We start from the raw sequence: 25003 nt of genomic DNA, 5'->3' as shown, positions 1-25003 counted from the left end.
TCTTCTTCTTCTTCTTCTTATGTTAGGCCTTAGGCCTGTTCTTGACGATCTTTAGAATCAAATGGTCAGTTCTGCAGAGGTAACTGCGATGTAGACTGCCAGCTGTCTCGCCATCTCTTGAAGGGACGTCCTGGTGGTCTCTTGCCTAGTGGCTTCAAATCCCTCGCTATTCGGGCTTATCTTTGAGGGTCCATTCTGCTCACATGCTGGTTCCACTCCCTTCTTCTTGGGTATTCTGTCAAGTAGTGTTTTTCCTGCAATTGATCTTAACGCTTTCATCTCTGTTGTCCTCAAAATCCTCTTGGTTTCCGCTGTATCGACTCTTGTCTCGATAGAATACGTCATGATAGGCCTAATACATGCTTTATATATGCATACTTTTCCGTCCAACCTCAAATCCTTATTCTTCCAAATGACATCATGCAGACAACCGGAAACATACGCCGCTTTGTTGGCTTGCTTGCGTACGGCTGCTAAGGCGTACTACCGCTGTGTATAACCACAGAAATGCAACATAAGAAATGATTTCTACCGTACAAGATTGCCAGATTCAATCGGATTTTTCATTTCTACCTTGAAACCGTTTCATGAGCTCCTTCCGTGATCTTTCCGGTATCGTGAGATACCAGGATGAACGTAGGGGAATATTTATACCGCAAGGGCTTTTACCGGAACCGCGATGCTCAGGCTCTTTCCGGGTCCGGTAAAAAGGTATATTACTTAGTAAAATATAAATAAAGGACTTCATGAAACTCGGAAACAAACATCCATTCGCCCTCCGGCGCACAGTAATAACCTTACGCCCGCAGTGATTCACATAAAACTAAAAGAGTGGTCAAATAAAATTTCTGAGATGGTTCGGCTCACTTTCTCGGGGCCATTCCGCGAATTTTACCGAGATTAGGATGCGGGGGTGGTTCGTGAGGGGGCGTTGTAAAGGGGTAAAATAGTACGGGATATACCCTCGCTGTTATCTCCGTTTCTGCAGGGTTTTCGTTTTGAGGTTTCATCTGGATTTACTCGTGAGAAAAACGAGTTGTTTTTTCGATGGTTTATAGGGCGAAGTTTGTCAGTAATAACCAAAAAATTATCAGCCTAATCTATTTTTTTATTTGCTCTACAAAAATCGTGTTATGAGGATGTGTAGATCACTGCTAGTTGTTGAACATTAAATATTCTGATGGTGCACAGAAATTTGGCTAGGAATCTTCCTAGAGCTTTAGCCCTAGAGGATGTATTGATATCTAGTTAGCCTAGACCAGTTCCATGCGTAAAAAAAATATTGCGTTACCAGAGCAACGAACAATAACTCATTAGAAGTGTCAGTGTGAAGTTTGAGGTCAAAAAAGTAAACCAGAGTTACTCAATAAGTTAAAGGTAAGAAGATGTCCACCGAAATCGTGAAAATCGAAAAATTGGAGTATCGAGCCATCATCAAGTACCTGTATTTAAAAGGTTATAACCGGAAATTACTATTCGACATTACTGATTTGCAATTCATGTCCGAATTGTCGTGAACTCTATGATGAACGCGTTCGTGTGAACTATTCAGTGCTTCAGATATCCGTTTTAGCCCAATTCGACGGTCTGATAAAATCATGTCATGAACTGCATCGATATTTTCGGGGACTGACACAGAAACTGGCCTTCCCGATCGGCCATCATCTTCGATGGAAAATTTACCTCTTTTGAAGCTTGCAGTCCAATTTTTCACGGTCGCATACGATGGACATTGATCACCAAAGGTATTGAGCATATCTTCGTAAATCTGCTTACCTCTTAACCCTTTCAAATACAGGAACTTGCTGATGGCTCGACACTCCAATTTTTCGATTTTCACAATTTCGGTGGACATCTTCTTTCTTTTAATTTACTGCGTAACTCTGGTTTACTCTTTTGACTTCAAACATCACACTGACACTTCTAATGAGTTATTGTTCGTTGTTATGGTATCGCAATATTTTTTTTATGCATGGGACTGGTCTTGGCTAACGAGATATCAATACATCCTCGTATTTACTAGACATTTTCTATCTCCGCTTGTACTTCGGAATATAAGAAACAGAAATTCAGTTAATCTTAAAAGAAACTTGATTATTCGTTTAAGAGAGCACTCCTGAAACATAACAATCTGATTTCGTACTCTTTGTAAACTCGTCCTCGCCGTATTCCACATAACCATTTTTTTCTCGCAAAACAACATCCATAATTCATCGTAATTCACAAAGGGCGCAACCAAGAAATCTCATCACTCAGGCTAGAAGATGAATAACAGAGCTTCATCTGAAATTTTCTACTCATTACGAGATACTGTTCGCCGGCAACTGGCACGACCTGAAGGATCTGTTTGTTTTAATGAATTACGCCGAGTCTGAGAGTTTCCCTGTATTCCAGACGGGGAAAAACGTCAAAATAACCTCGGAGATAATTCAGTTTCTGTACCTTGAGGTATTTGAACGTGTCTCTCGGTTTTCTGTTTTACCGTCGAGATGAAACGTTGGAAGGGGTTAGGTAGACAAGGAATTTCTTCCCTGAATGCGTATCATTGGATGGGGAACTCTTTCCCTACATTTTTTTTAGTTCATTCTTTTTCTATCTTTGTCCGGAAAAGCTATGTCACCAAGTTGTTTATTCTCAGTGACAAATGGAGCAAAACATCCAGTATTAATGAATTCATCAAAACAATTATGTAGGTTAGGGTGCTCTGTTTTCTATGCCACCCAGTATATTCAGAATTTCAGACGGATGGAAGACCAGAAAGCTCGGAACTTTCTATCATTCCGAAACATTCCAGTTTCCCGGACAATCTGGCAGATTGACCTCGAGAAAGAAATCGCAGAACAAAATACAAACCGAAGGTAAAAGTAGCTGCAGGCAGGGACTTCCAGTCCAGGTGATTCGATCACGCTCTGTTTCCTGAATCGATAGGAAGCATCCAGACTAAGCTGGCATGTATTGGCATGTACAGACGCCGAGGTATCGGGTATATCCAGCAAATAATGAAAGGATATCCACCTATATGAAATTTCAGACCTGTTTGTGCCAGTCGTTAATAATAGATGGTCTTTCTTTTGTACGGACGTATATTAATGGATCAAAAGAGATCTGGTTGTTTTACGACGTGTGTTTTCCTCCTGATGAGTAATGGCGATGTTGAGCTAGCGATTTCTGGCAATTTCGGAGATTACTTTATGGGTAATAAATGAGAAAATTTTTCGCTGAATCGGGGATATATTGAAGAATTCTTAGCCTAGTATAGAACCGAACGAAATTTCAATGTCAAAATATTTTATTACTCAACATATTCTCCTCTTAATTGGATACATTTATTACAGCGAACCTGCAACGTCTCTAGACCTTTAAAAAAAATGTTTCCTGTTGCTCTGCAAACCAGACCTCCACAGCTTTTGTTACCTCTTCGTTGGAAGAAAATTTAACCTTTTTAAACCTTTTTAAATCGGACAATTGCTTCAGTTTTTTGGGATTGCCACGTCAATTTGGACATGAGAAAAATTGCTGCAAAATGGATCCCCAAATGTTTGAATGTTGACCAAAAGCGTGCAAGGGTAAAAGCATCGCGTTCGATCTGTGCTCGATTTGAAAACGATGTAGACTTCTTAAACCGAATTGTTACTATGGATGAGACTTGGGTACATTTCTACGATCCAGAAACAAAGCAACAATCGATGGAATGGCGACACTCTGGTTCTCCAAGACCTAAGAAGTTTCTTGTCCAAAAATCTGCTGGAAAAGTTCTTGCTTCAGTTTTTTGGGATTGCCATGGAGTAATCATGATTGATTTTTTGGATAAGGGTAGAACAATAACCGGAGATTAGGCACTATTCGACATTACTGACCACTCTACGGAAAAAACTTGAAGAGAAAAGACGCGGAAAGCTCTCCAAAGATGTTTTGTTTTTGCAGGACAACGCCCCTGCACACAAAGCTCATGTTGTCATGCAAATAATTTGATTGATTTAGGCTTTGAATTACTAGAACGCCCCCCTTATTCACCAGATTTGGCTCCACCCGACTATCATCTCTTTCCTCAACTGAAAACAAGTTAAAAAGATCGTAAATTTTCTTCCAACGAGGAGGTAATAAAAGCTATGGAGGTCTGGTTTGCAGAGCAAGAAGAAACATTTTATTTGAAAGGTCTAGAGACGTTGCAGGATCGCTGTAACAAATGTATCCAATTAAGAGGAGAATATGTTGAGTAATAAAATATTTTGACATTAAAATTTTGTTTGGTTCTATAGTAGGCTAAGAATATTTCAATATATCCTTGTGTATAAGTACACAAGGCAAACTTGCAACACGGGGAAGGTACCCCAAATCGAAATATTCCAGTTTAATCTGCAGTATTCCAGATCGTCCCACAATATCCGAATCTGGGTCTGTCACGTGTTCGATATTGGCGAACATCTTGTGAAATCAACTGGTGATGCATACGCCGTTAAGCTGTTCGCATACATCAGAGCAGGCCCTCTCTGATCACGACCGATGTAATTTCCTAGTCAGCCACCACAACAGACAGCATCCGCCGTGATTAGCCTGCCTAATGAGCCCTTCTCATCAGGGAGAAGTCGATAATGCCATCAGGAGGTATGTTCTGGTGACGCTCCCAACCATCAGAGGTTTCAGATTTTCCTTCGATTCGTATACAGAGTGTTTTCAAAGGTGAGCCTTTTTTTGACAGAATATTCAAGATGGCCGAGTTACAGCCCCTAGAATTTCCGGATTGTGGGAGGTGACTCCGGCATCGGAAAAACGAAACAAAACATGGCGACAGATCCCAGATTTTTGGACACGAAACTTCTTAGGTCTTGGAGAACCAGAGTGTCGCCATTCCATCGATTGTTGCTTTGTTTCTGGATCGTAGAAATGTACCCAAGTCTCATCCATAGTAACAATTTGGTTCAAAAAGTCTAAATAGTTTTCAAATCGAGCACAGATCGAACGCGATGCTTCTACCCTTGCACGCTTTTGGTCAACATTCAAACATTTAGGGATCCATTTCGTAGCACATTTTCTCATGTCAAAATTGACGTGAACTATATGATGAACGCGTTTGTACGAAACATTCAGTGCTTCAGATATCCGTTTTAGCCCAATTCGACGGTCTGATAAAATCATGTCATGAACTGCATCGATATTTTCGGAGACTGACACAGAAACTGGCCTTCCCGATCCTCATCATCTTCAATGGAAAATTTTTCCTCTTTTGAAGCTTGAAGTCCAATTTTTCACGGTCGCATACGAAGGACATTGATCACCAAGGGTATTAAGCATATCTCCGTAAATTTTCTCACCTCTTAACCCTTTCAAATACAGGTACTTGATGATGGTTCGATACTCCAATTTTTGGATTTTCACAATTTCGGTGAACATCTTCTTTCTTTTAATTTATTGCGTTACTATGGTTTACTTTTTTAACCTCAAACTTCACACTGACACTTGTAATGAGTTATTGTTCGTTGCTATGGTAACGCAATATTCTTTTATGCATGGAACTTATCTAGGCTAACTAGATATCAATACATACCTCACTGTAACATATTGAAAATGATTGAAAAACGATCTGCTAGTCAAAAGTTGAGGATATTGATGTTTTCCAAAGGTGCTTACTTTCATTCATGGTTCATTCTGCCTTCTTTGCATTAAACCCACTTTGAAAACTGCTGAAAAATGTCATACGACGAAACTATCTAATATTTTGCTGAATTATTACATCTCCAATCCCTCCATCGTCTAGCATCTGCTCCATCCCCGCCGAGGCTAACGTACCCGTGAACCCCGATGCCTCCAAATATCAGAGAGAGTCGTCAGATATTTCCTCCATGAAAGTCGATTGCTCGAATCGACTGGATGTATCCATTACCGTCCACGCCGACACGCTTTGTCCTCCAAGTTCAAAGTTGGAGGTTGAATGAACACGAACGGGGGGCTGAAAGACATAAACAGTGCTTTGACCTGGAAACACTCCGTGCTTACTAACCGTACGAGGGAAACGTACATATCCCGGCATAAATTGGGTATGGCGAACTCGCGAAGGGTTGAAACCAGACGATGGGCCCTCTGGATGCGGGCGGATCGCGGGTTTTAGCGTGCGAACAGCGTCAGAAGGTTCGCCCTGGATTATGGAGGGTGTTGGGAAAACCGAAAATTTGCATCCCGTACACGCGAATGTGAATATCTCCACGTCTGGGAGTTTGATACTCATTTCCTTGACAGGAGAGTTGGCAAGAGGGCTGTTGAGATAGAGAAGGAATTTCTGTCTGCTGTATCATCTGATATAATAGACTATTCAAAATTTCGAAGTTAATAGGTACCATAAAATGGTTTACAGATGGTTCAAACACCAAGGTAGGGGTTGGCACTTGAATATACAGGACAGGCACATAGTGAACACTATCATTAGACTCTTGCCCACGAGTTGTTCAGGCAAAAATACTCACAATCGGAAGATACTCCTTAAAGCACTGTGTCTGATGCTTGTAGAAGCACACAGAGCTCTCCTAAGCAATTTGCTTAAATATATTATTCTACTAGCTGACCCGGCTAATTTTGTGTCGAAATAGAGTAAAAGTATTTCCTTTTTTTTTCATTGCATAACATTTTTCAGAGTTTTAATCTATTTTATGTTAACCCGGACGTTAAAGAATCCAACAAATCATCTTTCATAACAAACAGTTCATCCAATCTTGAGTTATAAATGGTGTAACCCACAAAATGGCGACTTTTTTTTATATATTACGGAGATATACAAAGTGAGTCTTTGAGTCGTACAGATATTTTAACAGTAGATTCTTGAGGTCAAAATAAACACTTTTTTTCTACACCCTTTTTTCCGATTTGGCACTGATAAAAAGATGTAGCCATTTTGAATTTTCACAATGAGCTGTGCCACTCCTGGAAAAACAGAACTACCTTCAGAATTACTAGCTTTATCTGTGGATCTTTTAAACGGAGTTGCATTCAGCCAAAATATCCAATTTTACAAATTTCACAGATATTTTTTGATGTTTGAACATCAAATTAATCGAAAATGGCGCATTATAGAAGAAAATATGAAGAATACTTTTTTATTCCACAAAACATTCAATCGTTTATTGAATAGCTTCCAACTTAGTTTCAAGAGTTGGGTTCTTTAAATTTTTGGTATTTTTATGGTACGTAATGGTCATAATGAGAAAACTGGAAGACGTGGGTGATATCTCGTGTTCGAAAAAGATTCATAGAATAAATGAAAAACTATATTCCGAAATTCATTTCATTCGATAAAACCGTTTGTGAGATAAAACTAAAAATAACATTTTTTATGGTTTTTCAACAGCCTGTATCTTTTAAACCAAGCCCAATCGGAAAAAATGGTAAAGAAAAAAAGTGTTTCTTTTGACCTCAAGAATGTACTGTTAACATATTTGTACGACTAACCCTGGGATTCACAAAGCTTGATCGGGAATCAACGCTTGATTGACGAATAGACGTCAATTTGTTTTCAATCGATAATTCAGTCATGAGCATTCAAAATATCATTCTCGCATCAACTAACGATGTTCATGCGTCCATTCAATTATTCTCAATTACTATTTTTTCAATATTTTCAGAAATGAAAAGGTTTCGTTGATTTCGTTTTAGAAATCGAGTGACTGCAAACCTTTGATCGGACAATCAAAGTTTTATGAAGAAGATTCACCCTGTATTTCCTTCAATTGCCGCGTTCAATCCTCAAAAACCGTGAAGACTCCACGACGACCCTCTAAGACCTTGCGAATCGAATTTTCGGACGAAAACTCCCCGTACATCTTTATAAATGAAATTAGGGGCTCGGTTTCAATTAGGAGGCATCAAGACCTCTCAAAGCCCAGCGTTATTGGCAATCAGGAACAAAGGAACATTCGAAAATTCATGACGAAATCCACAAGGACAATCCAGCTTCGCGATGGGGTGATCAATGCTGTGAATTATGGTCTGATTCGGCATTTTCAGCATGAAAGACACTGGGTGAGTCCGGAGAAAATGATTTCTTGGCTATTTTGAATTTAACTCTGCTCATTCCAATAGTAACAATGAAATTTTTAAATCGAAGATTCATCAGGCTATGTCGAACAGAATCTACAATCAGGAAGGTGGTGAAGGAAGTGGATGACGAACAATTTCCTTCTATTGGGTGGCATATGAGGGTCTGATATGCATTTCAACGTAGATAAATTACTTCACATGTAAACAGTCACCAAGAAAAGCAAATAACTCAGCGAAATTTTTATGCAAATGCGATCGAATCAGATTCCCGCCAATCGAATTCTGTAACCTCCGCGAGGGGGCGGTTGGGAAGTGGTTGAATATTGAGATCGAATCTCTCTCAATACGCGGGCGAAGAAGTAATACAAGTTTTCGAGAAGTTTTACGAGTTGGACGAAGTTTTATTCCCGCAAAAACTCGGCGACGAGATAGCAATCCGAAATATACTTATTTCGGCTCTAATCGGATCCCTGAATGAAACGCTAAAAAGTTTTATGATAAGGTTGCTTTTTCAATTAGCCCCGATTCATTTAGGGGTCTTAATTTTTTCCTCGAGCTGAAAATCTTTGGAATTGTATAACTTCGCTTGGGTTTCATTCACGATAAGATGAGAGCCGAGGAAAAATACTACAAATAATGATAAGAATATGGTTTATTGTGGCATACACAATTCCAAATTATAGAAATAGTTCTCTGAAGTGCTCAACTTGAACGATAAATATCATCATCAAGAGTCACCCGATGGAAATTTAGGGATAAAACCGAGCTCTTCCGTCAGATGCATCCAAAATCAATCGAACCGCATGTTTTTTCCCGGCATTACGCTAAATCAAGATCGAGACAATATACCTGGCCAATATCCAACTGAAAATCAACATGCTATCGGCTCAGAAATAACTTCAACATCACCGAAACGTGGCCGTGAAAATTCACACTTTGGGATATTTATGGAGATTTGTTGACCTCTTCGTTTTGTGAATCGGTACGTCGGATATGCGAGATGCACGAGTGGGTAAAATACGTGAAAAATATCCTTCACTATCGATATTTACGTTTATCGTCAGTCGCCCATATAAACAGGATGAACAGATCGGCCCATAATATTCAATTCGTGTCGCTTTCAACTTCAATTGAATACAAAAAGACTCCACCTTTCCACTGATGCTTCTCCATTATAAATGCCAATATGTTAAGTCACACAATGGACTCAACAAAAACCGGTCTATTGGACAAAAAGTGGCATATGGATCTAAACTGAGGTTCTCCAAAGCCCTGGGAACTGAAGTCTCTATTTTACAGACTGAGATACTGACCGTTTACGCATGTGCTCGGGAGTGTCTTAAAGTGAACCTCAAAGGGGAGCATATCTATATCACTACGGATAGCCAGGCCACGCTGAGGTCCCTGGAATCACTCTGCCTGAGATCTCTGCTGACATGGGAGTGCTGTAATACCATAAAGCAACTGCCCAGAGACAACAAAGTGACTCTATTATGGGTACCAGGATATTGTACTGGTGAAGAAAATGAAAAAGCCGATGAATTTGGAGAAAGAGCATCAAGGTTAACACCTGCTGGACCTGAGCCTTTCTGTGGGTTTGGAAAATACCAATATATGTTGGACAGTGGTCCAACAATGGGAGTGGAACTACAGAACAACCCTCTGGAGAAACACTCCTGGGCTCACTCAATCACAGAAATTCGTGGTGATTTCACCGACCTACACTAGAAAACTGCTCAAGCTGTCACGAGCTGAGCTTCAGGTGATGGTGGGACTGCTGACAAGGCACTGTCGGTACAAATGTCACTTGCACCGTATGGAAAAGTCAGCAGATGAGATTTGTAGGATCTGTGGATCAGAAGCAGAAACAGCTGAACGCATGGAATGCAAGTGCCCAGATCTGGTTGGATTAAGAACCATTCATATGAGGAAATCAGTCCTGGATACTCACGAGGTAGAGGCCAAGGCCCCTAAGGATGTTGTCGGTTTCTTCAACACCATTAACAACCTCCTTGGGTTCCTATGAATGAGTAGGGTAGAGAACAAAAGATCTACATGGTTGCAGTTCCTGAAAGGCTAACCGAGCCACAACAACCCCGGTTCAAATGATTATAATAGGTTAGGATACTCCATGACGTTGAGAACATTTTTCTCCGAGGACACCTCACGATGCTGGTCCATTATGAGAGGAGACAGTAAGTCACATCGGTCTACATAAACTATGACACATTTCTGTATCATGGAGACCGAAGTTAGCTAGTTCAATGAACGGTTATCAGTGGAATCTCCACCTTTCCTGAGCATCTAAAATACTCTTTCCTCCATCCACATAAAAATTAAAGTAGGAACATCACCTGTTTCTACAATAACACCACCCTCCTCAGTCGTAGAAATTCCCAGGATGACTCTCGGGAAAATCCATCTCGGAAATACGACTGGGCCGTTCTGGCGAGTCTTTTTCCACGTAGCACCCTCCAATTTCATCTCTCCCGTACCCTTGCACGCCCCAAAGAACGATCCGAGTTATCCATTACGCGTTTCATTTCTTCCGCAGTTTGACGCTCCCATCCTGCGTAATAATGAGGTGAAAAGGAATCGGCTTTTTTAACGTGGCCAATTGTCCCGTCGTTTTGACGTCGGCGTCGGGTTTCTTTCCCGCGTTTCCCGCCCGCTGCGGGAGAATGAGCAATTTCACCCTTCGGAGAGCTCAACGCCACCTCTTTTTGGTTAATTTTCTTCCGACCATTAGGGTGGTTGAGGTGAAGCTTCGACGGATGTTGGATTAGCCATCAGGAACTATTAAATATGCACTGAAGTTTCTGTGTTTACAACAAAACCCAATTTTTTGAGTTTAGAGGGCTCTACAGCGTTTTAGTGGTCAGTTCTTAAAAGAGACAATGAATATCTTACGTCAGAAACCACTAATTCATATTGGGTTTTCATTATAATTCAATTCAATCAGTTATTCATCTCGGAAAGTCAGAAACATTATTATTCGTCAAACAGAAAGAAGTATAAATTTTTTTTTTTAATTGTAGAATGAATATGTATACATGTTATTGACTTTCCGAGGTGCAATGCCCTTTTCTATGAATTTCCACGTGAAAAAATTCCTCGAAAAGCCTCGCCATTGGCTACAATTCGTATCCCGGTGAGATTGAAAAGAGACATTCGTTAAGCGCTGCCATCTTCTCGACGACAGCGGAAACTATTGTAGTATTCGTAACTTCTACTTATCGTTCAAGTAGTCTTTACCCCTTTACGCCTTATACGGATGGCGAGAAAGGTGGTATGAGAGTTTGATCATTTGTTGAATGGTCTCTGAAAAAAAACCAAACGCTTTATCGATCAATAAACCGCCTTTTGCAGGCCACAAATTCGATAAACTCCGAAAGAACGTCCGGACAAATTCAGTCCCGAAAACCCCATGAACTCCCGATGAAAATTCCGCGGGATGTAACGTCCGATTCTACAGTTTTCGCCGTAAATCGATACCTGTCATCGTTCGGTCCTCGGGCCGGCTGTCACGTTCGACTTCAGCCCGCTCGGATCATTTGAGGGCGATTTTTAAGCGGGCGCGTCCTACCGGAAAGACGCGCCGAGTGCTGGCGTCGAAATTGGATCAACTTTCGTCGGTTGTTCTTGCAATTCAGGCCCGTAGGATGTAGAGGCGATGTTTTCGTTCCCGAGACGAGGAATTACGTACTTCATCCCCTGTTCGTTCACTGTAAATTACTTTAAACTTACGCGGTTGATAATACGTCATTGGATTACGATGACCTGGATGCTGTATTCCAGTAGTTCATGAACTAATTTTGAATGTTTTTATTCAACTAGTATTAAGTTTTTTCCTCGCATTAGTTGCTAACATAAAACAAACAAACGAACCAAAAAAAAAGCCGTTGAAAAACACTTTGAAATCGAGGTAGTCACCCCATAAATCGGAAGAAATATATCTGCATTTTGTAACAATTATATTCGTTAAACTGAGCCACAACATTCTCTAAGCCCAGAAAGATATGGTCTTAAACCATCGGAGAATAAATTCACCAAAGAATTAGAAACCTTGTCTGACAGAATCACCAGAGAGAGATTCAGTATCAATTTGGCAAGTTACTGTTTGTAACCAAAACAGATCTCCTCATAATAAACTATGTTTTCATCTTCGTCAACAATTAACTAACCTAACCTAACCCATTGAACTCTAAAAGAACTGGAAGGGCCTCTTAGGTATCGAAATACGACGAAAAGTGTGTCCAACTGAGACGGAAGATGTGGAGCAACCCATCTCTTTCTAATGGTTCGGCAACCAACCGAATAACCGCATCAGACGTCGGACGTAGCAGTCGTCTCACTTCAACGCCCAGGGTTGTTTTTGTTTAAATCGTTATAAACCAATTGACAGAGCGCAGAGAGAGATAGATTGCTCTACATCTTCCCTTTCGGTATTCCTCAGTTTGCCTGCATCGAGATGCCATTCCAGTTCTTTCAGAGTTCAATGACCTAACCTAACCTCTAGGTTAGTTTATTCTAACCTAATCTAACCTCTAGGTTTGTTTATTCTAACCTTAACTAACCTAACCTAATCTAACCTATAGATTTGTTTATTCTTACCTAACTTAACCTAACCTAACCTCTAGGTTTGTTTATTCTAACCTAACCTAACCAAACCTAACCTATAGGTTAGTTTATTCTAATAAACTGAAATCAAGCGTTTTTTCTAACGACATTTTGACGTTGAGTCAATTGAAATTTTTTTCGCGTATTTGTGTTCACTGGATTATAGATTAACAACTGCGCCTTAATTCTACGAATATCAGTTGAAACCCGCCGAATACCCGACATCCTTCGCAGCAAACGCCGCGTGAAAAACGAGAGAATTATCGCACCCTAATTCGCTACAATTCCAGCGGAATCCATTCCGCCAAAACACCCCTGAAAAACGTCGACGCCCGGGCGGACGGCCGTGCCAAAAAAATGAAAACTAACGACGCACTCGGCGCATTTAAATACCGAAACGACCGGCCGGAGGATGATGCCAGAAAACGGCCGAAACTTCCGGTTGGAATTTACCGCGTTCGCGGCGGTGCGGGGGTGGAAAACGGGGGGAGAGAAAACGTTGTTTCTGGTTCTGTTCAAATATTAATTCCATTACGAGCTCCGTCGGTTCGAAGACGGGATCCCGATCCGGATATGAATGGAGATGTTGACAGGAGCGTTGTTCGGTTTGTTGGTCCCGTAAAAGACGGAAATGGCGCGGTTCTTTTATCCGTTTTCTGGTATTTCGGATGCAGCCACTCTGCGCGTCCCTGCCTCGTTGCCTCTACCGGAAAAATACTACACTGGAGTCCATTTTGCGACTTAAGATATTGCCTCTTCTCAGAATGCACCAGCATCATGAGGTGTCCTCGGAGAAAAATGTTCTCAACGTCATGGAGTGTCCTAACCTAACTTAACCTATTATTATTATTTGAACCGGGGTCGTTACGGCTCGGCTAGCCTTTCGGGAACTGCGACCATGTAGATCTTCTGTTCTCTACACTTCTCATTCTTAGGAACACAAAGAGATCGTCAATGGTGTTGATAAAGCTGGCAACATCCTTAGAGGCCTTGGCCGTTACCTCGTGAGTATCCAGGACTGGTTTCTCCATATGAGTTGTTCTTATTCAAGCCAGCTCTGGACACTTGCATACTACAGTGACTCTATCAAACACAGTGGCGACAATTGGAAATTCAGATAGAATATGGCGGCTTAGAAGCACAGATTTCAATGCTATGATCTCTAATTCAGAATGCGGATTGGCTCACGTCACGTCATGTGACCAAATCCGCCATATTCTTGCTAAAACGACGAAAAACGAGACCACAATTGTCGCCACTGTGTTTGATAGAGTCACTTTATTATATACCATGTGTTCAGCTGTTTCTCCTTCTGATCCACAGAGCCTACAAGCCTCATCTGCTGACTTTCCCATACGGTACAAATGATATGTGCCCTGTCGGTAGTCCCACCATCACCCGAAGCTCAGCTCGTGACAGCTTCAGCAGTTTTCTGGTGTAGGTCGGTGAAATCATCACGAATTTCTTTGACTGAGTGAGTCCAGGAGTGTTTCTCCAGAGGGTTATTCTGTTCTTCAACTCCCATTGTTGGACCGCTGCCTCATATTGGTATTTCCCAAGCCCACAGAAAGGCTCAGGTTCAGCAGGTGTTCACCTTGATGCTCTTTCTCCAAGTTCATCGGCTTATTCATTTCCTTCAACACCACAATGCCCTGGTACCCATAGTAGATTAACTTCATTGCATCTGGCCAGTTGCTTTATGGTATTTCCGCACTCCCATGTCAGCAGAAATCCCTGGCAGTGTGATTCCAGGGACCTCAGCGTGGTGATATAGATATGCGCACTTTTGAGGTTCATTTTAAGACACTCCTGAGCGCATACGTAAACAGCCAGTGTCTCGGTCTGTAAAATAGAAGATCCACTTCCCAGGGCTTTACAGATCCTCAGTTCAGGTCCATATACGCCAATGCCGGTGTCCCTTTCTGATTTTGATCCATCAGTAAACCACGTGGATAACTTTTTGTCCAAACGATTTACGAAACTTATTGCACTAGGACGGTCAGCTATGACCGTTTCAAAGGGCGTTTTGAAATCGAAGATGATTGGCATAACATCCGATGGTTTTGCCAAGAGGTTTGAGTCCAGTTGGTTCAATATCCTCATATGTCCAACCCAGTTTCCGGGTAGGAGATTCTTATTGCTTCTAGGAGGCTACATTTCCTCACATGTAAGTTTAGGGGAGGTAGATCAAGTGTGGGCCACTAGCGCTGACGACAATTCAAAGAATTGTCGTCCCATTAATGTGTGCTAGTCATTAATCAACGCAGGAATTCCCATAGAGGCGTAAACAAACTGTTCGGTTTCGGGATTATTGTCCCTCATCAGTACAGTGGAGTGTTACACTTCAGGAGGGATATTTTTCAATCCTCATCACGACGTTCCACCAAGACTGCATCAAGCTTCAGTTACTCTGTAGAATCCTTCACCTTGTATATCCAGGAATGAAAGTTTTGTGATGTTGAAATGAAAACCGAATCATTGATCGACAAATCAAATAGACGAGAGCAAAGAGTATATTCAAAATATTTATTCCTGTCATAATTAGATACTCCAATTCGGTTCGCGATGTACAATTTCATCGGGATTCGATATAAACACGCGGAAAGGCTATTAATTTCTACCTCTATGTCCTTCCGCTCTACATAAACATGTTTCGATAACGCAATTCCTGCGTAATTGAAAACCGATAGGAACGGTTCATTTCATCCACTTCCGGTCGACGAAAGAATGCTTTGTGGAAATATCATCGGCAGTCCATTCGCCTAATTGACACGCGGAATTTCTGCAGTTTATCATCGTCGAAATGTCGTCACAGGCATTTTGAAATTCGCCTAATTTTCGGCTCACACTATATACAACGAAAAAAATCCGATTTGATCAATTAAAAACAATTCTTTATTGAAATAGTAAACGTTTGAACGTCTGAAAGCGCCGAAAATTCCACGAACCATTCCGCCCAACAGGTTATGGGCCCAGTAATCCATATTTCCGTTAGTAGGGGTATAGTAAGGAATGTGAAGTCTCTTAAATCACTCCTGATGGCCGTTCAAGAGTGCCATACTCTCGTGAGGGAAACTGCAGGGCGAGATCCCATAAATCCCCGATGCAACGCTAATACACCCAGCAATTTGCATGTAAGGCGTCGCTGGCTGAACCGAACACTCGTATATCTATCGGGCAACGCCAGGAACCCAGGCAACAGCTAGATATCGCGTGTTACGACGCCATGTGCAAATTGCACGCATGAACTGGCGTTTTTCAGCGAGGCCTAGTTAACGAAACGCGGATCGATGGGCGAATGATTCGATTTTTATGCCCATGTTGCCCGTATCGGGACGAAAAGCGAAAAAAAATTCTCTCACGCTGGCTAATTATAGCGCAGCATACTTCTGATGTGCCTGCATTGGTCCACTCTTCTATCGACGAGCTCATACACTTTTGCCAACCTTGTTAATACTCGGAACAACCCTCCATTATATTAATTCTTCTAAATACCTCTTGGTTCAATCATTCAACCGTGCTTATTGTTGATTGTTGATTTTTCTTCCAGAAATCACTCGAATGTATGCAAAGAATTATAATGAAATGGATAACGACTTCATAAGACAGGTAAATAATGAACGGAATTGGTGGTTCGTCGGGGAAAGAGTTGTGTCGGCCAGTCAAGGTCAAATAAGACCTAAACTATGGTCAGCATCTACACTTCCTAGACGAAATGTTCTTTTTGTTACTTTGAGCGACGGTGTTCGCTAATTTCCAATTCCCACTGATCTATAATCCGAATACAGAGTGTGTAATGAAGACGTCAGTTTCACCATTGCGGTGGAACATCCGTCAAGTCATATTTATCATCGCATAAATTCCCCCTTATTGTTTCCGAAGCAACGTGTTTGTACAGGCAACCTGGCAAACATCCTTGGTGAAGATGAAAACACCTCGAAGCAATTACGACCGTAGAAAACACTCTCAATATCCCAATAAACGAATTCTATGGGGATCGAACAGTCAACAAGAATTAAAACGTTCATAGCCCATTATCCCCCGTAAACTTAGAGCAATTAAGCCCATGATTTGTTGATCAAATAAAAGTTTAATCACTATTTCCGTCAACATATTTAAGAAATTTCGGGAAGTAATGAAGTAACCATAGATAAGATGTCAAAATTGTCAAATAGGGAAATGTCAACTGTCAAACATAGAGTCAGTCTTGCCAACCTGAACGCAAAACTAAAATAAACTACTTTGAGGTGAAGGCGTAGTTCTATTTTACAGCATCATATAAAATGAACAACCTCCGATGATTACCGAGCCAATTTTCCCAGTCGAGAGGCTGAAATTATCAATTTTCCACGGCGTATTAACTGAACAATCCCTCGTTTCCATGCAGATTAATGGCGGAACGAATATCGCGACGTAATAAATTTTTAAGTCGGCCTCATTATGTAAAATTGGAAGCGGGCAAATTTTCCCTAACGCGGCGCAAAATTCCTGACGTAGAAAAGACATAATAGATGTTATTCGCAAACATAATTTTGGGCCAATCCGTAGGCGAGCCATTGTTCCCGGTCAATTGAGCTCAGCCTTTCAGGCTGTTTCGAAACCTTATGATCGTATTGTGCTCAAAGCCAAAGAAAAATTCGCAGAGGTCGATGAAAAAATTTCGAATATCATGTTTTAGTTACTGTGACTGCATCATTTCTTTGGAATCCTATCTCTCAAATGGCTTGAGCACGTGCTTCTACATTTGTCAACTGACAGAGAGCATCCAGCATGAGAAGTAGCAGATACTAAACGACATGTTTAATTTATCAGGGAGTACATGGTGAAATATTGAAGAATCTTTGATCTTCGGCATTCAACTTACGACACAATCGATCCCAGCCCTTGCATGTTTAATCCCGTGCCACCATTCAAGTTCGAACAGGTACGTTACGCCGTTACGATAAAAGGAAAACTGAAATATTCAAACCTCCAGTTTTACGACCCATGAATTCACAAGGACCTGCATAATTAACGCGGTTTGAAACGCAGCAATGGAAGTTTCTTGTTTGGTTCGAGGCTTTCCGCTACGTCGTATTAAAAGGATCAATTTCAACGTGTACGGAAGTTTATCCAAAAGAAGATAAACACCGATATCGTGAAGCGTTGATTCCCAGAAGTGGATTTCCAGAAATTGGCACGTTTTTAACTGAACTGAACGGCCGAGGTAAGCCTCAGTTAAGTCAACATTATTGACGAGCGTCCCTCCTATGTTCCTAAGATATAATTCTCAGAAAACTCGTTTCCAAACATGGAATATTTGAAAAAACAACAAAAAACACACAAAACATAAGAACCCTGACAAATGAGTCAAATAACACAGGAAAAAAATAAGATATTACGTTAAAACACGAAAGCAACGAACAAAACTAAAGTAAAACAATATAAAATATAACACAAGTTAATTGAAGTTTGTCTACCTACCCAAACATTTCGTTTTATTGAACATACAAAGATACAAAGGAACGACTACTGGTATATTCTCGTTAATTCAACTTCCTATCTTGTTATCTTCGATCGAAATGTGTCTAAAGTACTCCACGTTCAATCTCTAACATGTTGCGATTCCATCGTATGAGTAGATAATAGAACGAAATGGCTTTGTGACAGGGAAACCCATTGTTTTCGGAAATTCATGCATTATTCAGTGATAACGATGTAAAACGCTGCGTACACTGAACAGGAATACTGGATGAATATCGAAATAGGATATGGATGGAAAGCCCATATTCGGTACACTAGGGCTGTTTCCTGTTTTGAATTCGATGCTTGTCGGAATAATAGGATTGCCAGACAAAAATACGTGCTGATGACTATAAGTTGGAATTTACCCACACCGTATTAGGGATGATAGCTTCGGCTACAGCAGAGCTTTCAGAGCTTGTGCGAGCCAACTTAGACAGATTTCAAGCTGGTACCTACAGGTTACTCTGACGTGACGTCGAAATAAAAGGAAAAATGGATCTTTTTGTCCACCAGAGTTCGAAACAAAACATCGACGACGATCAGAGCCTGGACTCGGACTCTGGATTCCGTTTTCGATTACCGGCCTGATAAAACAAAGGGAATACGGTCTTTAGGGGTGTTTGTGAAATAATGGAATCGATGTGACACCGGCGCCATATATCATCGAGAGCTCGTAATTTCCGGAAAAGTTTCTGAAGTATACGTACGTCCGCCCTTGCCACGGGGATGTCCGCAGGCCAGTCCTCGGGGACCCTATGATTTATTAGTTGTGTTTTATTAGGAGTTCGATAAGTGGGAAGATTCAATTTCGTAGGAGGTAAATGGAAAGTTGTGGGAGGATGGTATTCACTAATAATAATTAGGTTAGCATACAGAAACGTAACTTATACGAGGATAGATTGAAAAATTCTTAGCCTACTATAGAAACAAACAAAATTTCAATGTCAAAATATTTTATTACTCAACATATTCTCCTCCTAATTGGATACATTCATTACAGCAAACCTGCAACGTCTCTAGACCTTTCAAAAAAAAATGTTTCTTCTTGCTCTGCAAACCAGATCTACACAGCTTTTATAACCTCCTCGTTGGAAGAAAATTTACGACCTTTTAAACTATTTTTCAGTCGAGGAAAGAGATGATAGTCGGATGGAGCCAAATCTGGTGAATAAGGGGGTTGTACTAGAAATTCAAACCCTAAATCACGAATTTTTTGCATGGCAACATGAGATTTGTGTGCAGGGGCGTTGTCCTGCAAAAACAAAACACTTTTGGATAGCTTTCCACGTCTTTTCTTTCTAATTTTTTCCAGTAGAGTGGTCAGTAATGTCGAATAGTAATCTCCGGGTATTATTCTACCCTTATCCAAAAAATCAATCAAGATTATTCCATGGCAATCTGAAGCAAGAACTTTTCCAGCAGATTTTTGGACACGAAACTTCTTAGGTCTTGGAGAACCAGAGTGTCGCCATTCCATCGATTGTTGCTTTGTTTCTGGATCGTAGAAATGTACTCAAGTCTCATCCATAGTGTTAATTCGGTTTAAGAAGTCTACATCGTTTTCAAATCGAGCACAGATCGAACGCGATGCTTCTACCCTTGCACGCTTTTGGTCAACATTCAAACATTTATGGATCCATTTTGCAGAAATCTTTCTCATGTCCAGAAAGACGTGAACTATACGATGAACGCGTTCGTATGAAATATCCAGTGCTTCAGATATCCGTATTAGTCCAATTCGACGGTCTGATAAAATCATGTCATGAACTGCATCGATATTTTCGGGGACTGACACAGAAACTGACCTTCCCGATCGGTCATCATCTTCAACGGAAAATGTACCTCTTTTGAAGCTTGCAGTCCAATTTTTCACGGTCGCATACGAAGAACATTGATCACCAAGGGTATTAAGCATATCTTCGTATATCTGCTTACCTCTTAACCCTTTTAAATACAGGTACTTGATGATGGCTCGATACTCCAATTTCTCGATTTTCACAATTTCGGTGGACATCTCTCTTTTAATTTAATGCGTAACTCTGGTTTACTTTTTTGACCTCAAACTTCACACTGACACTTCTAATTTGTTATCGTTCGTTGTTATGGTGACGCAATATTTTTGTTATGCGTGGAACTGGTCTAGGCTAACTAGATATCAATACATCCTCGTATCTTTTTAATATTTTCAGATATACATATCCGATCTTGGCTTTTTAACATTTCTTCGGGAACTTCTCGTAATTTCTTTAATTTTTTAATGATAAGTCTATGGGTAATTCAGCACGCAGATGGTAAATCATCGAATCCACTCTAAATAATATTAATTTGTTTCAGATAAGTACGCCAAAGAACCAGAGTTGAAAACTTTAGAGGCCCCCGTGTGATGTGGGACTGCGCATCGTCCGTCGAGCCGTTCGGGCCAGTGGCGTCCGTCGGCAGGCAATGCGAGAGTTAGGGGGCCTAGATCGCCTCCTCAAACTCACCGAAAACGAACACCCCTTTCTACATGTGCACCGGTTGCTCGAATCGCACGGTAAGTACCCTGAGAGATGCACAGTGCGGACAAAACTCAAAGAAAACTATTCAAAAAGACTAGGATCGGATTGTACGTCGTCCACCTCAGTAGACCAGTTGTACTATACTCGTTTCTATCCTACTAGAGCATCTTCAGGCGGGTTAACGTGGCGATTTTAGAAATTTCATCTCGCGAGTTTCGAATAGGACCAAATTCCCGTAAATTATCCATCTTTTTCCGTGGATTTCTCTTTCGCCAACGTTGAATTCATTGTCGGTTCTCACCCATACCGTAATATATTAAGAGAGCCGAAGTTTTGCCCTTTCTCGGCGGGTTATAAGTCCTGCGGAATTATGAGATCGTAAGGTGGCGGATTCGGAAGTTGTTCAACTAATTTCGGATGTCGAAGTTATGCGTCTAATTAAGTTTTCCGAAAGACGAAGAACGTCTAAAGGATTCGTTTTTATGGTCTGTCTAGTTACGCGAAGAATGAACGCGACTTTTCGAGATTAATACGAATAGTTGGCTGTATGGAACGATTTCTCGTTGGGTTTAGTTCGAATACGAGCACGTGTACTCCATTCACGTTTATTTTAGCAGTCGGTTGGCCATGAAATAATTTTCTCAAGTTTTTGTAACTGGAACGGAGTAAGGTTGGCACTCGTGAAATGTCGTTAATGTCATAACGCCGTTGCCGCAACTGATATCAATTTTTATTACGAAAATGCCGAAAGTGACTGAAAAAAGAGACAGGGTTTCAGGAAGTGCTATTTAGAATTCAGGTCCGCTCATTCAAATAGTTATACCCTGATATTCTGAAATCCACAATACGTCAGACGGTAGCGAACATATTCAATGTAAGAGAATTTAAATAATGTTTCATCTAAGGCCCGTTTGCACCAATCCCCCTTAAAATGAGTACTTAACTAAGCGTAGTTTAAAGTTAACGGACGCTTAATTTTATTGCCAGTTGCAGGACTGCGGCTAGACAGAATCTTAAGTAAGGGGCCCTTAAGTTTTGATATCTAGTGATATTTCAGTTTTTTATTTTGGTGCAACTTCATCCTAGTCCAATAAAGCCTTTTCATTGGTTGTCCGGTTGCCGATGATCGTTGTCATTTCATTAACCTAACTTTATTGTCCTGTCAGTCAGTGTCAAGTAAACGATTATATTATTATCAAAGAGTGACAACTTTTTGTTGCTGAATTAGCATTATTATTGATGATGAAATGGATTGTCAAATAAAAGGTACTTGACGTTATTAGAAAAACCACAGCAGTTCTGCAGCCAGTTAATGAGTTCTACAAATTATTTTAGGTTAGAATCCCGCCCTTAAATACCTAAGTGGTCATTACAGGAGAGCTTAAATTTAAGGCTAGCTTTAGCCATTTAAATTTCACTTAACAGTTGGTGCACCGTTATTTAAGTTAAGGGTTCGTTTTAAGGGACACTTAACACTAAGTGCGTTTGGTGCAAACGGGTCTAAACGACTTATATATCAGCTGAATATTTCCACAATCAGAAAGATTGTGAATGAAGAGGATGACAAAGAATTTCCTTCTATTGGGAGACCCAAAAAAGTGGTGGCATTTAAGAATTTCATGTTTGAGTGAATTAATGCGAAAAGTTTACTACGGGATTTTCGATTAATGTCATCGTAGAATAAATTCCCCAAAATTGATTTTTCTATGTTCTACGTTTCGACTAAGAGCGTCAAGTGCTGCCAACTCGATTTCGACCGGGACCAAATTGTAGCGTAGGCGCTCAGCGAATTCCAAAAAGTGGCGGTTTCAATAATTCAGTTACGAAGGGACTGGCCCTTCTGAATTATGAAAGTGCGTAGGAGGCTGCGGGGGCCGAGAGGTCTGTCCCTGACACTTCCGCAAAATTTAAATATTGACGCGTCCGGAAATGATATCGGCTTATTATTGAGGGGTTGCTCTGTTTTCGATGCACCTGAAGTGCGACAGCAAGATCAGGGGCAGAATACCAGGTTGTACCGGAAATATTCTGGACTTATTATACAGAGGGCGTCTTTGACTCGTAGGTACAGATATTTTAACAGTAGATTCTTGATGTCAAAATAAACAATTTTTTCATATACCATTTTTTGCGATTCAGCCCTGATAAAAAGATACAGCCATTTGAAGTTTTCATAATGAGATGTCCCAAAACAAACTGTTTATCGAAAGTTGACTATATTGAATTGTATTGTATGATCCCTTCAGGGAAACCCAATTTACCCTAGAATCATGTAGTGTTTTTTAGGTTAAAATGATAGGATTTCGAAGCGATGGTCCTCGAACGTTCAAAACGCGTCTGGCCTATTTCTCATCTCGCTGCAAAATGGGAATCTATTTCCTATCCGGCCTAGATGGCAGGCGTGGAATAATCGCTGTGATATATCATGATTTCCATCGCAGCCCCATCTCGCGATCGATGTAATTTATATGTTGCTTCTGTTCTGTACGAGTTATACCTACCAGCGATCGATGAACAAGCTGGCTACACCAGAATGGGATTGGAGCAAGTACAGAGATGGTAGATTTCGGGGATACAAGGATGTATTGATATCTAGTTAGCCTAGACCAGTTCCATGCATAGAGTATCGAGCCATCATCAAGTACGTGTATCTAAAAGGGTTAAGAGGTCAGCTGATTTACGAAGATATGCTTAATACCCTTGGTGATCAATGTCCTTTGTATGTGACCGTAAAAAATTGGAGTTCAAGCTTCAAAAGAGGTAAATTTTCCATTGAAGATTATGACCGATCGGGAAGGCCAGTTTCTGTGTCAGTTCCCGAAAATATCGATGCAGTTCATGACATGATTTTATCATACCGTCGAATTGGGCTAAAACGGATATCTGAAGCACTGAATATTTCGTACGAACGCGTTCATCGTATAGTTCACGTCAATTTGGACATGAGAAAAATTGCTGCAAAATGGATCCCCACATGTTTGAATGTTGACCAAAAGCGTGCAAGGGTAGAAGCATCGCGTTCGATCTGTGCTCGATTTGAAAACGATGTAGACTTCTTAAATCGAATTGTTAGGTACTATGGATGAGACTTGGCTACATTTCTACGATCTAGAAACAAAGCAACAATCGATGGAATGGCGACACTCTGGTTCTCCAAGACCTGAGAAGTTTCGTGTCCAAAAATCTGCTGGAAAAGTTCTTGCTTCAGTTTTTTGGGATTGCCATGAAGTAATCATGATTGATTTTTTGGATAAGGGTAGAACAACAACCGGAGATTACTATTCGACATTACTGACCACGCTACGGGAAAAAATGAAAGAGAAAAGACGCGGAAAGCTATCCAAAGATGTTTTGTTTTTGCAGGACAACGCCCCTGCATACAAATCTCATGTTGCCATACAAAAAATTCGTGATTTAGGGTTTGAATTACAAGGACACTTCCCTTAATCACCAGATTTGGCTCCATCCGACTATCATCTCTTTCCTCAACTGTAAAAAGTTTAAAAGGTCGTAAATTTTCTTCCAACGAGGAGGTAATAAGAGCTGTGGAGGTCCGGTCTGCAGAGCAAAAAGAAACATTTTTTTCAAAGGTCTAGAGACGTTGCAGGTTCGCTGTAATAAATGTATCCAATTAAGAGGAGAATATATTGAGTAATTAAATATTTTGACATTGAAATTTTGTTTGGTCTATAGTAGGCTAAGAATTTTTCAATATATCCTCGTACTGAAGCAGTTTTTGTAACGTGTAACTGAGATCAAATCTTACACTGGAAAAAAACCGGTTCACGATAACGCTCAATGGACTGGACTATCTCTCCCCCGCTGGGAAGGATCTGAATAAAAAATAGGTCAATGTCGGCGGATAACAAAGGGTGGGCGTACGAAAGGGATCCGGCATCCACTCTACAACCCTTGGCACGCGTCCCGGCATCATTCTTCGATTCGAACGTGGTCCGCAAAGAGCCTTTGTTCGCCGATTCCATTTCGTAGACGATTTCTCAGATCGTCCTAATTCTCGAAGAATTCCGCCGCGTTTCTAATGGAAACTTCCGACTTTGGGAAAAACAAACGCTGGCCAGAAAACTGCCGGAGAAGAATGCGGGATGGTACGATCCGTTCACGGGTAGGACCAGAAGAGAAACAGAACCAGAGGGAAGTGGCCGATATGGCGTTTGTCGAACAAGTTAATTTGGGTCAATTTAGAATTGTCACTGAACATATTTGGAGGGAATTTCTGATGTCTGAACGTGTCGTGGTAGTTCTTGGAGCCTATTGGTTCTAGGTTAGGAAAGAAGGTTCACCCAGAGAACGTTTTCTCTTTCGACTATACTCCATTCACATTTATTTTAGCAGTC

At 40.8% G+C, this 25003-nt stretch overlaps 1 protein-coding gene across 5 annotated transcripts in view; it reads left to right on the top strand.

The window, feature by feature from the left end:
• Positions 1 to 25003, top strand: part of LOC123318554 (1-phosphatidylinositol 4,5-bisphosphate phosphodiesterase epsilon-1-like) — a 96798-nt gene that overhangs the window by 18484 nt on the left and 53311 nt on the right. For all 5 annotated transcript variants that reach the window (XM_044905216.1, XM_044905215.1, XM_044905219.1 and 2 more), the window contains exon 2: positions 20485 to 20683. In XM_044905216.1, the coding sequence (XP_044761151.1) occupies positions 20593 to 20683 (91 nt within the window). In that variant the 5' untranslated portion in view covers positions 20485 to 20592. The remainder of the gene's footprint in view (positions 1 to 20484; positions 20684 to 25003) is intronic.

Source organism: Coccinella septempunctata, chromosome 8, assembly GCF_907165205.1.
Source record: "Coccinella septempunctata chromosome 8, icCocSept1.1, whole genome shotgun sequence".
Classification (NCBI taxonomy): Eukaryota; Metazoa; Arthropoda; class Insecta; order Coleoptera; family Coccinellidae; genus Coccinella; species Coccinella septempunctata.
This window is presented reverse-complemented; position numbering and strand designations above follow the sequence as displayed.